Genomic DNA, 17,587 nt, shown 5'->3' on the forward strand with positions numbered 1-17,587 from the left:
TTTAAAAGCAGGTTTTAAGCTCGAAAGGGAGGAGAATTAGAGGATTTGGAATCAGATTTTGACATGAAAGACTCAGAGATTTCTTCTGCAAATTGGATGGGTAATGTCGCATTATCCTCAAATCCAAAGGTCAAGATGAAAGCAGCTTCAGGTGAAGAATATCACTTCAGTAACAGCAGTTCAGGTAATTCTATGAATTTTCAGGGAGCCACGGTCTAATTCAAAATGTTTGTCAAAGATGATTGATGGATTCATAAAACCAACTAGCATACGGAAGATTTTTCCAACAAACTATTAATGTGCGATTGGGTGTGGCAAATTCTTCTTTTTTTTAATTAACACTTAGAGTATGTTTGATTGCACATATTTTTTATAGAAAATATGTAATTATTACATATTTTTTATGAAAAACAATTAAACACTCTTAATTTTTTCATGAAAAAATAGGTATGGTATAACTATTTAAATTTTATTTTCATGGAATTTATTTTTCAAGGGGGTGAGATGGTTTTTATTTTCTAGGCAATATTATCTAAAATTTAATTCTAGGTAATGCAATCAAACACACCTTTAGAGTGTGTTTGATTGCACACATTTACCATAAAAAATATGTAATTATTACACATTTTCTATGGAAAACAATCAAACATTCTTAATTTTTCTATGAAAAAATATGTATGGTACAAACATTTAAAGTTTCTTTCCATGGAATTCATTTTCTAAGGGGTGGGGTGGTTTTTGTTTTCTATGCAATATTACCTAGAATTAAATTCTAAATAATACAATCAAACACACTTTTAATGTCATGGTTAGCCAGAAATTTCATATCTCAATCTGATTAAAGTTAGTTTGAATCACTTTCTCAGCCAACAGTTACTTTGGGTTGACTTTGAAATAATTTGAAACATTAAAAGTCCTTATTTAAAAGTATGAGTCGAATGTGATTTATGAGTTTATAAGATGAGATGATGTACCCAAAATTTCTAATTAACTATTGATGCGGGTTTCTGACATTTGAGGGGGCAGGATGGCACCAAAGTCAATTGCTGAGCTGCAGGTGAGAAAGTTTGTTAGCAAAACAATTAGCAGTAGTTGGTTAGTTCAAGCAGAAGCAGCTGAACTGAATCAGCAAAAGCAGTTACCTGAGGTGGCAATAACTAATCAGTAAGAAGCTAGACCAGTCCGAGTTTAGTTAGCTGGAAAAGTGGTTCATGGCAGTTGGAATCGGTCCAAATAGAGCTGAAGAAGTGGAATTAAAAAAGATAACTCAGGAAATTGTGATGGGAGAGGCAGGGAGAACGTGGAGGAAATAGACAAAGATAACTCTGAAAGGAAGGTATGTTTTAAGGTTAGTAGAATTAAGTATAAATATCTCATAAGAACAGTTGTCTTGATGATAAAAGATTATAATATATATATATTGTGATGGAGGTTCAAACTTCTCATGAGGCAAGGCCACATGAATTTTGGGTGCTTGCATGGTACATATAATTGATGGTCTATTGTGAATACCCCGTACATATTCAAAGAATAATGATGATGGGTTTTATGGATAATAATTAATAAAAGAAGAAAAAAGAGAGGAGGAATAACTGCATCTATAATAGAAAGAATAGTTGGCTAAAAAGGAGCTAATGTGGAAGCAGAAGTCAAGGATCCTTAATGCTATGCAAGAACCAGATTCCTTCATACCCATACCATAATGAGCAGAAGAAGTTTTTATGGAAGTTCTGATAGGCCTCAGTACTTTTCAGAGTTGTTTAGCCCTACCATTAAAGTTTGTTCCCGTGCAGAATGCCTGTGAATGAAGAGATAAAATTAGTGGTTGCAGAAATGGCTCCACTAGAAGCAGCAGGAGGACCAGATGAAAGGTTCCTAATCTTTTATAAAGCTTTATGGGACATGCTAAACACCTCTCTCTATTTAATGATTAAGAAAGCTTCTTTGTTAATAAAGATGCTTTAAAAAGATGAACCACATTTCACAATTTGGGGCCAAAATCAGCCGAATAGCTGATTATGGCCCTAGTCTATGCAACATGGCATACGAGGTGTACCAAAATTATTGGCAAATAAAGTGAAGCTAGCCTCTGTTGGGAATCTCCATTTCAAATAGGTTACATTCCTAGGAGAGCAATTTGTGAGAACAATATCATTTGATACCTTAAAAGAAAGATAAGGCAAGCACTTAGAATAGAGAGGAGATTAGTCATCTGGACCTTGGAACAGCCGGGATTTCCCATCAATAAGTTAATTGGATATGGCGGGGTATTAGTCCTGTTTAGTTTTCTATTTTGCTCATGACTCTTATCACTATTTCTCTTTATAATAGGAAATGGGGTGTGGTCTAGAATGGTTTCAAAAGCTGAAATGTATGGAAGCATTCATGAAAGTTAAAATGTTTGCTAGATAGACTCTTTGATTAAGAAAGTGTTCTCAAAATTCTGAAGATTTTTATTCCACAAGCAGATACAGTTAGTATTTGGGCAGGGTTTGATAGTAATTATTCATTTTGTCTTGTATAGTTTCAGATTCTTATTGACAGCATAATAAATAAATAAAAAAAAGAAAGAAGGAATCAGTGTTAGAAGTTCACAAATTTTGTAAGTCTCTTAATTGGTTTAAGTCTTTAGGACAAATATTTTGCAAATCCAAATATTTAAGTCTTTAGGACATTTTACATACCTCAAGGGCACGTGAAAATTTCTATGTTATATGCGAGTGATTAGCATCCAAAGAGATGACAACCAAGTCCAAATTCCCTGTGCATTCAAATGTGCATACAGCTAACATGCTTGAGTTTTCAACCCTCAGGTCAAGACTAACTCGTAAGCAACTCTGGCATTCAATTCAACCACAAATCAACAAATGAGTTCCTCTACACCCATACATTCGAAGTTAACTAACAATTCATAATCTCTCTCTCTATCCACAAACTGACAGCCCCTGCCCTCGCCTCAACTGCCTGTTGGAAGGATTCCTACATTTCCAACGCTAGAGTCTGATGATTCTTGGCTGGCAGAAGCTTCTTCCCGAGGCTGATGCCAAGTTTCTGGGGTCTCTGATGGTTCAATTGAAGCTGTGGGAGGCGCAATAAGGGACTGTCGGCAGAGTGGACAGGTGGTGTGAGTCGAAAGCCAGAGGTCGATGCAGACCATGTGAAAGGTATGCCCACAAGCAGGTATCTGTTGCAGTCTATCCTCGGCTAGGTAGTCTGCAAGGCATACAGGGCACCTGCATTAGAACGGATGTTGTCTCATTAGATCAAACCAAAAAAGTTTACACAGAGGATATGGCCATGGATATAAATGATCGGAGGTTCAGAATTCATGTAGCTGGCCTAACCTAGTAAGATTAAGGCTTGTGAATGTTAATGTTGTTGTAGTACAAGCTTCCACACACACGCTGGTAATACTCAACTGATGAGCTCATCAACAGAATAGACCTAGAAACTATGATTAACTTGGTTCATTAAATTAAACTTTGCTTGTACATTACAACATTCATTATCTTTTTTGAACTATTGCTACCTTTATGGTCTTCTTCACTTTCCTCCTAATGAATACAATCTTACATATAATTATTGCTATACCAAAAGTATTTCTTTCCAGATACTTTGCAACTTCTTCCCCTTTAACAGAATCATATTTTATGATAACTTAGTAGTTAGGAAGATAGGGGCTCATTAGTGTGTCAAGCGGAAGGCAATAAAGGAGAACTTACATGCTTTGATCTCAAATTTGATTATTCTTAGCTATTAGCACTCTTCAACAATTTTAAGGATATTCAATGGAGCCAACAACTACATACAGATCAATAATATTGGAGATCTTATAAAACATTTTTGCTTCTGACGCAGCGTATAGCGTGTGTGCGAAAAAACACACCAAAATAAACCTTGAAAGAACAAACTTCAATGGCCAAAACTTGGCTTTCAAGAAGACGCAAAAACAAGACTATTTTGCTAAGAAAACCCAAATAGTTTGCTAAAATTTGATTGAGAAAAACTTAATTACAAACTTTAGATCCTAGCCATATTTATAGTATTTGACTAATCCAAATCCATTTAATATTTGTAAACAAAATCCAACTAGAATCCTAATAGAAATAAATCCTAATCAAACATGAAATAGAATCCTAAATAAAGTAAAAACATGAAGTAGAATTCTAAAACAAGTAAAATTCTAAAACTTAAGAAGTATTAAAATATTGATTCGACGTGATCAGGTCAGCCTTGGGTCGGCTCTTGATTGGTGACCACATCATTCACCTCCACTTGTGAAAAAATTCGACCTCGAATTTTGATCCGGATAGGACAAATCCATGTTCGACAAGTACAAAGAGAGATTAATCACATTGAATATTTAAAAATACCCATATGATTAGACAAATCCACAACATAAGCATTATCATTGATCTTTTTTGGAATCTTGTAAGGATCATATTTCTTTGGCTTGAGCTTGTTTTATTTTCCTACTGGAATCTGTTCCTTTTTCAAGAATATTATGACTTCATCTCCAACCTCAAATATCTTGTCCTTACTATACTTGTCAATTGTTGCCTTATACTTCTTATTTGTGTAACATTTGTTTGGCATTTTCTTGAACCGCTTGAACTTTTCTACTAAAGGAACATGAGCAAAGACATTCCTCCCCCTCTTAGCCTTGTCTTCATTGGCATGGCTCCAACCATTGCCATATATGGTGTCCTCTGCATCCATTGTATTATTACTGTTAGATTATGGACGTTGAACATTTCATCTTGAATGCTTCTCTAATCTAATAGATTTTATCACAGGTCCTTCTCCTTTCATCAACTTTCTTAATTTTGACTCCTCAACAGCGTTCGAATTCGTCTGTAGATTTTTCTTGCCTAGAGAAGCATTCTTTTGCATTTGTTTCGAATAAAGGCTTATTCCATGACTACCAGTAGTCTCTCCATCACATAAAATATTGATACTTGAATCTTCCTTTGGTTTAAGCACTTGATTAGTTATAGCAGCAACTGCTTCAACATTCTTAGTTTCGGAATCTAATTTCTGATTAATACCGAAAGCAGTTGCACTACTCGAGTTAACTAGTCTGGGAGATCCAACACCCCTATCCACAAAGAGACCCATGTGACTATCTTACTTTTGCAATCGCAAAGGTGAATATGGTCCTATTGCCTTCAATTCAACCATGCCAAAGCCTGAATAAACTGTAGAAGGATCTGTTACCATGGCCTTCATCTCCTTTAAAGTCGCAAATCGATCAAAAGAAACACCTTCATCCTTGAATTGCGAACCAATGCCTGAGCCCTCGGGATTGAAAAAAACCCTAGTATGAGTCAACAACCTTGGAGTGTTTGTCATGTTACCAGCATAAATCAGATCTGAATTTGCAAACGTTGAGGTTGCTGGGACAACATGATGTTCAAGATCAAGCTCCAAACTCATCGAAAAGCCATTCCTTAGTTTATACTAATTGTTTCTCCAATGGTTGTACTGCTGCGCATTCCTCCTAACCCCATTACCACTAGGGTTGGCTATCATATGACTAAGATCATCTTCATCGTCACTATCATCCATCATTGGTCTTCTAGGATTAACGAGGACAAGATTAATGGTTGATCTTCCCGGTTTAATGTAGCCAGCTTGATTCACGCCATTAGTCCGGTTCCGATTATCTTTAACTCGTTGTAAAACGCCCAATTAGTTGTGGATTTGCTCCAACTTTTGCTGCATTGTACAAGTTATTTCCTGTTGTTCTTCAATTGCTCTCCAAACTGCGGGCAGCCCTCGATCACCGTCATGAGGCTGGTTACTGCCGTTACCTTCAAGATTGGCCATCTGATTGGTTGATAAACCGCTCTGATACCACCTGACGCAGCGTGTAGCGCGTGTGTGAAAAAACACACCAAAATAAACCTTGAAAGAGCAAACTTCAATTGCCGAAACTTGGCTTTCAAGAAGACGCAAAAACATGACTGTTTAGTTAAGAAAACCGAAATAGGTTGCTGAAATTTAATTGAGAAAAACTTAATTACAAACTCTAGATCCTAGGCATATTTATAGTATTTGGCTAATCCAAATCCATCTAATATTTGTAAATAAAATCCAACTAAAATCCTAATAGAAATAAATCCTAATCAAACATGAAATAGAATCCTAAATCAAGTAGAAACATGAAGTAGAATCCTAAATCAAATAAAATTCTAAAACTTAAGAAGTATTAAAATATTGATCCGGCATGGTCGAGTTAGCCCTGGGCCGAGTTTTGATCGGTGACCACATCAGCTTCAAGTGATCCCATCTCAAGAGACAAAAGAGGGAAGTTCTTTTCTTCCTTTTACTTTCTTAGTGTGTACTATATCGTCACAGCTAAAATCGCAACAAAATCTCCATTTATGACATGATTGACAAATAACTTAGTTCATTAAGAAGTAGAAAATACAGACTGATGACTATAATTGCTAGCCTTATATTAGAAGTTGCCGTGCATACCACTTTTTATGATTATTAGAATACTAGAAGAAGCAAAAGAACTATAAACAAAGAGAGGGGGGGGGGGGGGAGCCTAACTATTACACTGCATACTTTGCAAAAACCTCTAGCATCACCTAGTGTTGTTTTTCTGGGGGCATGGATTAACTAATTTTTAACAAAACTAGGAAATTAGTTGAGTACCACTGATACATAAACTGTAGACAGCAAAGGGATTCTAACAAAGAAACTTAGATTGGATAGAACATCAACTAAATGCAAGGCAAGACTTGTTGGAACTTGGAAAAGGCTCCAAACGAAAACATAAGGTTAATTCTGTGGATACATTGCCCCCAGTTACTAAAATAACAGTAGGCAGATTATTAATCACAATCATGGCGATTTACAAGCTACAAATTCACCAAATGGATGTTCCTACAAAATTTTCTTTCTTCATGGAGAAAGAAAATGAGAAAAAAGCTATTGGATTTTGTCACCACATATAATCTCATCATAACTAATACCATGTTTGAAAAGAGGGATAAACCATTTGTCCCATAAATGGCTTATCAACTATCCAAATAAACTACTTTCTTATAAGGAAAAAGGATCACTTGTATATTGTATGAATTGTAAAGCAATGCCAGGAGAGTATCGAACCACTCAACATAAGCTTATGGCCCTTGACATCCATATCGAAAAATAAATCAGATGGCAGAGCAAGTAAGTCATCAAGTAGCCACATGTAGACTAGGATTTAAGCTCTACAAATAGGTCAAACCTTCTGTAGAAAATACACAAATAATTTCTACAAATCTCTACTAGATTATTGTGGGTGCTTGAGATTGAGGATCTTGGTCTGTAATTTAACAATATAATTCTAGTAATTATATTCAACTGTGAGCCAAAAATTTTATATTTCACAAGTAGACCAATGCTCATCTTCATCAGCAAAACTTATTGGGCAATACCAACATTCAAATCCACTATGACTTTGATCACATTGACTTTGAAAAGAAATTTGCCATCTAGGTCTTTGACTTTTATCATCTATAAAATCCTTGTATGTTCCCACAACTACAGTTGTTGTTGCTTAACTACAACAATGAATTTAGGTATGAGAGACCGTCTAAGGATGGCACAAGGGTGGGTTATCTGGATGATGGGTGAGTCTCTAGAGTGATGGATGACTCTCCCAAGGTGGAATGACATCAATGGATGACTCTCTTGAAGTGGAATGATAGCGATTGATGACCCCTTCGAGCGATGGATGACTTGTCTGGAAAGAAAATTGGTTAGGGGCACGGGTGAGGATCCCCGCGCAGACCTTCCGATGCCTAAGTTAGTCTCTCAGAAATATGAAATGCTTGAATGCAAGAAGGAAATGTGAGTGAGAGAGTTGGCATACCCAAATGGAGGGAGGACTCCCTTATTTATAGCGATGGAAGAGGCCAACAGGTCTCAGGTGGTCCGATGTTTTCAGCGAGTAACTTAGAGGTAGGGGTGTGCATTTTTTCGGTTTGAATCAGTCGGTCGGTTCGGTTTTGTAGCTTATCGGTTAGCGGTTAGGTTAGTGGGTTGGCTGGGGTTCGGTTCAGTTTGGTTCAGCCGATTACCCGAAAAACCGAACCGACCGAAGTATGGACGACGTCGTTTTGTGTTTAGAAAGAACCCACCCTCCCCAACCCTCGCGCCTCATTGCCATTTGCCATTCGATTCGAAACCCTAACCCCCTTTCGAGAGACTTCCGAAGGTTCAAAAGGAGAGAGAGCGAAACCATAACCCCCTTTCAAATCCCGACCATCGACGTTGTCGCCGTCCGTCGCCCTTGGTTCCTTTCCTTCATCGCCTCCGCCGTTCGTTGCTCTCGGCTAATTCTGTGTCTTCAACCTTCTCTGTGTAGATCAGAAGGTGAATGCGCTTCACTCGAAACATTCGGAGACTGAATAGCGCAGGAGGAGCAAGATTAACGAGAGGCAAGCACCACGAGCCTTCTATTTTGTTGTTTGCTATGTTATTATTTGTGTACATTAAATTGGAAGGAAAATGGTTCATTGCTCAATGTATGGTTGTGATGATATATTTAATGTATTGGCTGTCAATCTTTGCCACATGGTGTTTTTTTAGTGAAATTTCGTGAATTAACTCGAACTTCTTGGTAGTCTGCAATTTTCGTATCCAGTGCTAAATTCCTCATTAAGTAAACTCTTGGTTAAGGTTCAAGAGATAAAACCTGTCAGAGGTGTTTCATGGGCATAGCTGGATGTTAGCTTGATTTAAATCTCTTGAACAGTCTATTGAAGGGATAGCCATGGAGACAATAGACAATTTTAGTTAAGTCGAAGTTAGTTGAAACAAGAAGGTTCACAAGAATGTTATTGGTGAACCGTAGGTATTGGAATGTTTTAAGATTTTTGAGAAAACCATTTTCCAATGAGTGTCATTAGAAAATTCAGTTTTAAGCACTATGTTGTCAGAAGACCAACTTAGTTGATTATATTTGTTTTTCCCCTATAAAAGACTTTGAGGAAATAAATACAGAATGCGTTGGATGATCTTTGGTTGCTAAGTTTATTGTTTTGAAATAGCTGTGTACCATGTTTTAAATGTTTTTTGTTCAATACATGTACAAGTTTGCTTTGTTTTATATATAAGCTCAGTTTTGGGTGTGTTTTTTGTTCTATTAGTTCAGTGTCAATCTCGGTTAATTCGGTTTTTGATTAATTTCGGTTCGGTTCGGTTCGCTAAAAATTAGCCGGTTCAGTTCGATTAAACTGAATGCATACCCCTACTTAGAGGTAGTTTTGATAAGATCTCATAGGAGTGTGGGCGCGCAGTGAGTGGGCTCACAGGCGTGGGCAGAGGCACACGTGGCACCCCTGAGTGACCCTCACTCAGGGTGCGGTGCGGCCACGTCTCCGTGGCAGGCTGCAGCCATGCATGCAGGCCCCCCACCTGGCCGCGCCACCCCTGAGTGACCCCCACTCGGGAGTGTAGGGTGGCAGCCACCCCACTGTGACCACCACCCGGGGGCCCGAGGTGGCCGCTTGGGTGGCCACGTGGAGCAACCTACTTCCTCCAATCCCTTAGCTTATTTTTTGCCCATCCACTCTCTAGATTTATTTTGCCAGGCGTAACAACAATCGACAATAACCACAATCACAAACTTCAATCCCATAGCTTATTTTTCGCCCATCCACTCTCTAGATTTATTTTGCCAGGCGTAACAACAATCGACAACAACCACAATCACAAACTTCAATCCCATAGCTTATTTTTCGCCCATCGACTCTCTAGATTTATTTTACCAGGCGTAACAACAATCGACAACAACCACAATCACAAACTTCAATCCCACTAGGTGAGGTCAGCTAGACAAATTCTAGACTGCCAAGGTCTAAAATTTCATGATGTTTGACCCGACGAGTTGCAACCCTCCTCTTCTATCCGAGCGCAAGACCAACCGTAAATTTGAGGAACACCTTGAACACGCAAAAACTACTCAATACTGGCCCGACACACTTTCCTATCTTATACTCCACAATTAAGCTCTATTAGAACAATCAATCACTCAATTAGAGAGAGAGAGAGAGAGAGAGAGTTGAGATATAGAGCTGCAATTAGGGTTAAGAAAACGCAAGAGAACAAAATTAATCGAAGCAATTTTAGCAAGCCCAAGGAAAGAAAGCATCGATCCTCACTGTGTATCTTTGACGGAGAAGCTCTCCCTGAACACAATAATGGGCAGCAACTCTCTGTGCTCTTTCTTCAGCCCCAACTCACACTGTCAAGTTGCAATCAACAACAAAGAATTCAACAAATCCGACCAAATTGGCCAAAATCAAAAACAGAAAATTAGAACACTGTGGAAGAAAGCAACAAAGACAGGGATCTTACTCTGGAGATGCCATCGCCGCCGTGCAATGAAGCTCGCATCCGCAGCGACGACCAATCGAACCTGTGGAGGCGAAGATAGAACAAGTAGAACAACAGGAGGAGGATGAATGTCAAGAGTACTGGTACAGAGAAAATGAAGGCTTGGTAAAGCTTCAACTCGGCTGAATCCCCTCCATTTCGAGCAGCTTGGTCTGAATCTGTATAGCTACGAGACATCACAAGCAGCTGGTTAAGCCCCCAAAGGTTTCCATACGGAGAGAACCCGACAAACCCAGTTTTACTTTCCAGGAAGAGTCATCCATCAGTGGAAACAGTAAATTAAGATTAGTTTAATGGAAATTTGCAGAGATTCCCTGATTGGATAATTGCTTAGGAGATGGGGAGAAAGAGAGAGGTGAGAAAGCGAAGTTTAACTGGGCGCGGCGCTTCAATGAGGAGGGAACTTGCCAAAAGAAGAAAACGGAAAACACAGCAAAAAATGGAGGCAAATTACACCACCCATCTCCCATCTTTATTATATCTCCTTTTGTTTTTCTATCGTATGATGATTTTTTTGGTTATTCTATCATGTGTCCTTCGGTGGAGTTTTGGGCCACTCTAGATTTCGTTTTTACTTACCAAACGATAAATGAATAAAATAAAATTATATTAAAATATTTTTTAGATTAAGATTTTTATCAAATTATTTGTTAAATTTTTTAAAATGCACTAAAAAATACAAACGTCACTTTTTTATATTTATTTATAAGGACCAAGATATATTTGTCTTGAAGAAAAAGAGATAAATATATCTGAAAAAACTCATATAAAAAATCACTTAACTTATTTTTTAATAATTGCTAGATAAATTTAACAAATACATTAAAAATGACAAAAATTTAAAATATTTTTTATATTTTATATTTTTTGATATATGTCTTGATTAACAAATACTATTTTAAAAAGTAATAATAATAATTTTTAATTTTTGATATTGTTCAAACTAGTGACTTAGGTGGTGTTCTCTTCGTGTTTCAATTTTCAATTTTGATTTTTGAATTCATTTTGAGTTTTGAAAATTTTGAAAACGTGTTCTTTTTGTTATTTTAAAGAACTGTTTGTTAAAACAAAAAACTAGAAAATGCGTTTGCTTTGAAATTTTGAAAAATATTATTTTATAATATTTTATTCAATAAATTTAATTTAAAATAAATTATAAATAATTATTAATAAATTATAAATTATTAAAAAATTAATACAAAAAAACTATATTACATATCATATTACATATTCCTATTCAAATAAAACAAAACAAAACAAAAAAATCAAATCAAAAAAGAATTCAAAACAAAGAAAACAGAATGGATGGGGTCTCGCACGGAAGGGAGGCGATGATGGTGGACACAATGTAAGGGGAGCGACGGTGGGCAGTAGACGGCGGCTCGCACGGCCGGTGGCGGGCGCAATCAACGACGGTGGTCGCGGTGGCAGTGGCTGATGTGGTTGACGGCGGTGGCAGAGGCGGTGCTGTGTGTTTTGGGTTTGTGATTTTTGGGTGTTTTGGACAGAAGAGAGGAGAGAGAAAAAATGGATGGGGTATGTCAGATTTGGGGAGAGAATGGTGGGTTGATGGTGGCTTTCAATGGTGGCGGGCGAGGTTTACGGCGGCTCTGGTAGCAACAGAGATGGCGCGCAAGGTCGACGGCGGCTCTGGCAGCGACGGAGATAGCGGTCGCGATGTTTGGCCGAGGAGAGAGAGAGAGGGGATTCAAGAATGGAGGCTGGAGCTGGAGCTGGAGCTGGGGCCGGGGCTTGAGGGGGGGGAGCGTCTGCACTGCGTGAGAAGAAACGCAGTTGTTTTTCGTGTTTTGATCTTTTACGCGTGTTTTGGCTGAAAATAGCCAAAACGAGTTTTTGTTGTTTTGGATTTTCTGTACAAAATTTTTACTTGTTTTTGAAAATAACAAAGATAACACGTTTTAAGTGTTTTGAAAAACTGAAAACAGAAAACGGTCTGAAAACGGGAAAAAGAACAGCCCCTTAGTGTCTGTATATATATTTGAAGTTGAATTGTTTCATTAAACTAAAAATTAAATCTTAAATTATTTTTAAGGGCTAATTATGAAAATAACCTTTTTTTTTATAATTTTATTCAATCATTTCAATTTTGATAATTAGGTCCATATTGATTTAATTTAATGTAAATTTATCCAACATGTAAAATTGATTTAGAGGGAATATATTCATACTGATTTGACATATCAAGTATTATATAATAATAATATTTTGTGAACTCATATGTATACATAAATAAAAAAAAAATGACAAAGATGAACCGGTCGTCATCGATTGTGGCTATGGTGGAAGGTAATCGACGATAAAAATGAGTTGATGGTGGCAGATGGTGCAGAGATCATAATCGACGATGGTGGAAGGCGAAAAGGCTAAGAAGTTGTCAATTGGGGAAGGTGAACCAATCAAACGAATAGTTTGTTGCTATGACTAAAGAAGAAGACAAACAATCGGAGGCACCACTTAGTAGAAAGATTAATAGGAGAAGATGAAACAAGAGATTTTGTCTACAAATATTATTTAATTTTTCTTGACTAGCTCTTTTTTTAATTTTGTTTGGATTCATGTATATATTAATGTGTGTGTATATATTTTTAAATTGATATTAAATGAGAACAAAATTAATTTGTTGAATCAATTTGAACCAAACAAACAGCTTGATAAAAATTTTGAAATGCTTTCCAATCTTATCTTGACTATTTTATATCTTGATCCGTAAAACATTCCGACCTTATCTTGCTTATTTTAAGGTAAGGAGTAACAAATATATTTTATCTAAAAATAAAATTTATTTGTTATATTTTATTTTTAAATTTAAAACTCTTTTGTTGGCTAGTAATGCATGCAAGCATAACGTAAATATGTATTATTAATCAATGGAAGTGTCTTAAATTTAAAAAAAAAAAGTGCAATAAATACTTTTTATTTTAAAATAAAATATAATTAGTGTGCCCTAAGGAGATAGAATAGAAACTTCCAATTTTTTTTATGACCTTTCTTTTAATTTAAAAAATTAGTGAAGCCTCTTGTATTATTAAAAAAATGAGATAAATCATCAAATCACCACAATTTTATAAACACTAATTAAACCCTAAATAAATCCATATGGATCTCTAGCCTTTAGAGTGGACTTGAAGCCATAGAACTTAACCTAATAGGAAAACATTGAGAAGTTGTGTCTATTAGCTATTTTAGAAAGTCAATATCTCCCAACTTTTTTTTAAGAGCTTTTAATTAACCTCTATGAAAAAAAGCTTGTGTTGGCTAATTGAAAGACCAATTAGCTTTTCGAAAATTCGAAAATTGCGAAAAGAAAAACCTCCATTCCTTTCCTATTGGTTTTGTCCTTGATATTCATTGCATTTTGCCTCCATACACCGAGCTCTTCCCCTTTTCTTCTTCTTTAATTGACACATTGGTTTCGTCCCCAATATTCATTGCGTTTTGTCTCTATACTCTAAGAGTGTGTTTGCTAGTATTTAGTTAGAATAGAAAGTATTTTTCAATTTGTATGAAAAATAAAAATCATCTTCCCCTAGATGAAATTTTATATGAAAAAAAAAGTAAAAACATGTTTTAATGATTGTACCATGGAATTCAATTCCATAAGAAATATAGTGTGTCAAACATTAAAGATGAAATTTAATTCCTTAAATATGATATTTTTTATATATTTTTTATGTTATCAAACACACCCTAAACTCTTCTCCTTTTCCTCGACACCATTGTTGCAACCAAATCAACACCGTCGCTTGCAATTCATATTTGTGATCATTTTATAAATTCTTACAACTTATGTACTAATAAGTTAAAACATATATTATTCAAAAGCTCTATCAGTAACTTAAATAACTCTCTAAAAAAAAAAAAAACTATAAGCCAAACATACCCTTATTTTGGGGATAAAACATCAAAATGAACATACATCATTTTCCTTCCTTGGTTGAGGACTATGAAGCACGGAAATGGCTCAAAGGCGTCGTTTCGGTGTTTCTGAACCATTTCCCGTTTCGGAAAAGCGAAGACGGCCCAAAACGGCTGTCGGAACGTTTCTGTAAATTGCGAAACATTCTGGGGGTGGTTTCGCACCTTACAGCAAATGTGGGAAACGCGTTTCACACTTGAAACGCGTTTCCAGCAACCATGGTCGCTCACCTGCAACGAGAAAGACAATGGTCACCGAGAGGCAAGGCGACGACGGTCGGCAACGAGGCGAGAAATGAAGTGTGCAGCGACGGTCGAGGCAAGAGATGGTGTACGGCGATGAGGGTGAGAGGTGAGATCAAACGCAATGGTGAGGGCAAGAGACTCATCGATGGCGAAAGAAGCGAATGACGATGGCAGAGACGCTTCAACTGTGAGAGAGGTGAGACAAAGGCGAGGGTAAGGGCAAGAGACTCGTCAATGGCGAGAGAGGCAGCAACGATGGCAGAGATCGATTGTGAGAGAGGCGAGATCGACGGCAAGGGCGAGGGCAACACACGCTTCGACGGCAAGAGAGGCGGCGAGTCAGCGACGGTGGCAGACGGAGGAAGCGACGACAATCGACCATTGACAGCCAGCGACGTGGGTCTTTCTCAGGCAGAGAAAAGCAAATCTAGGGTTTGCAAAATTATAACTTACTATTATTTATAGTATATAAATTATATATTAATTTCATATATACCCTTATATTTTTTAAAATTACAATTTACTCCGCGTTTCTATTTCCTAATTTTTTTGAAAAATATCATTTCTGCATTTCCATTTTTACGTTTCCCATTTCCGTTTTTGTGCAACATGGGTTGAGGAGGTGCCTTGTCCATTTAGTTGGCTACTGATGACTACGTCGAATATGTGGGTCTTGTTTGCTGGTGATGTTTGAACATTTTATATTATATTAGAGAATCGGGTTAAAGTATGTATAATAAAAATAAATTATTTAAATAAAAATTTATTAAATAACAATTGACATTAATTATTTTAATTTTTAATTTTTAAACAAAATTTTATATAAATAAATTTTAGCATATTAATAAAATTATTTTTATCTATACAACAAGAATAAAAAAATACTAAAATAAATAATTTGATTTGGATACAAATATCATAGGATCAAGTATAACAAGTTATATTTTTTTGTACTTATATATATGTGTAGATCTCATAAATATTATTATTATACGAAAAATACTTTGTAATATGTGTATTAATGCCTGTTTATGTTATGTGTATATATTTAAATTCTCATTATGTGTGTGTGTGTGGGTAGTGGTGGCAGCTCGTGGCAGTGGAGTTGATTTGAGTAGTTGGCTGAAGGCATAGAGGTGGCAGAGATGGAGCAGTTGGCTGAACCCATTGATGATTGATCCCCCAACCATAACTCAACCTAACAAACCCACAAACAATCAATCAACTACAAAACACTCTCTTTCTCTTTCTCTTTTTTTTTTTTTAACTTTTTTTTTTTTTTTAATTTCACACTATCACGAGCACCTCTAATGCCCCCATTCTGAGGGAATGAGATAAATCAAGAATCCACCAGCCAATTTCGATTCCAAGCACACCCACAAATATAAAGACGAAATACCTATTTCTAAATTGCCCTAACCACTAGAGACTATGCCTTAAGGACATTTTCTTCTTCATTATATTTATGCCATCTAACTCATTTGTCATTGATTTTGGTTGGAACAACTATATAGATTATTATTATTAGCTAATTAAAGAATTAAAAAATATTTATTAAAATAGTTCATAAAAACATCATTATATATATATTTATATGTAAATTTTATATTATTTTTTTTAACAACACGAGACACGTAAACACTCAACAACTCAATCCACATGAGTTATTATTCACTTTTCAAGTGGGTGTTATTGTCAACTCTTTTAGTTCACTTTACACTCAAGCCAAATGAGAAATAGCATTAATTACTATATAGATTTTTTTTAGCATAAAAAATTCAAGGGATCCTCAATCGAATGAATGAACATGTGAATCGCTAGTCGAAACTAAAAGCCTAACTCCTTGAATAGAAACAAATTATTGACAATCGCATCGAACTAGACTCGATCACATAACCTTATGGTAATCTAAACCTCCAAATGTATGCGACGGACCATTTATATTACTCGAAAAATTTACTATATAATTTTTTTTTCTATAAGAGAATATCATTTTATTTTTTGAATAGTGAAATATAAATATGAACAGAAATAGAAATAGAGCCTCCCAATTAATCTTTGTCAAAGATGAATATTAATTTAGAGATAGCTTCAAGAGGGAATCACATATTGCCTTTCTTGTGATCATAATCATCCATCATGTGATCTATTGACAAGAACTTGCTTTTCTTCATTCTCAAGCTAATCTTTAAGACTTCAGGTATGGACCAAATAATTTATCTTTAGCTTATTTAAAAAGCAATGCACATGCAACTTTCAAGCCCTAATTGTTCAAACATTCAAAAGCACAATGACTTCAGGATAAGCCCATTCCAACCACCACACAAACACACACACCTCTTCCTATAGGTACTGATGATGCTCATGAACTTAATTTCTACATACATTTTTTTATTTTTTAAAACTCCTTATGTTACTGAAAAAATTCATTATACCAACTCATGACTATGTAATTTATAATTGTAAGAATATATATATTTGGGTCTCTTATTAAAACTTCACTCATGACCAATTAAATTTAAGAGATGAAAGGAGTTATAATGTTATGATCGAAACCTAAACCTAATAGGAGTCTATAGAAATCCTTAGATGGCCATTTAATTGTTCACCAATCGGGCTACTAATTAAAGCATTCTAAGGCTATATATAAAGCTTAAACTTAAGCTTATAGATATGTTTTTGAAAAATAAATTTATAAAAAAGTTGGTAAAATATTTGATACAAAAATATGAAAAATTACTTATTAATAAGTCTAAAACTTAATTATAATGTGTGTGTGGGGGGGGGGGGGGTTTAACAACAAAAACTAAATAAAAAATTAATACTAAATATATATACACATATATAATTAAAGATGTAATTTTTCAACTAGAGAATGGGCGCCCACTTTTGGTTGAAGCTGCCGGGCAGTAGGTAGAGAGTCTGACTGGAGTCTTACCCACATAATTGATGATGATAAAAAGACAATTTTTTAAACAGAAATGCCCTCAAGCTTACCAAAAACATT

The 17,587-nt window shown here is 35.8% G+C and overlaps 1 protein-coding gene across 1 annotated transcript; it reads right to left on the bottom strand.

Annotated features, from left to right (window-relative positions):
- Window positions 1-2,749: 2,749 nt before the first annotated feature.
- LOC127807674 (RING-H2 finger protein ATL58-like) lies at window positions 2,750-10,825 on the bottom strand. The gene is made up of 3 exons (XM_052345707.1): window positions 10,360-10,825; window positions 10,164-10,246; window positions 2,750-3,233 (listed from the first exon to the last, which is right to left on the bottom strand). The coding sequence occupies exons 1-3, from the start codon at window positions 10,573-10,575 to the stop codon at window positions 2,957-2,959; spliced, it is 576 nt and encodes a 191-aa protein (XP_052201667.1). The 5' UTR covers window positions 10,576-10,825; the 3' UTR covers window positions 2,750-2,956.
- Window positions 10,826-17,587: the final 6,762 nt, after the last annotated feature.

The sequence above is a fragment of the Diospyros lotus genome, chromosome 8 (assembly GCF_014633365.1).
Source record: "Diospyros lotus cultivar Yz01 chromosome 8, ASM1463336v1, whole genome shotgun sequence".
NCBI lineage: Eukaryota > Viridiplantae > Streptophyta > Magnoliopsida > Ericales > Ebenaceae > Diospyros > Diospyros lotus.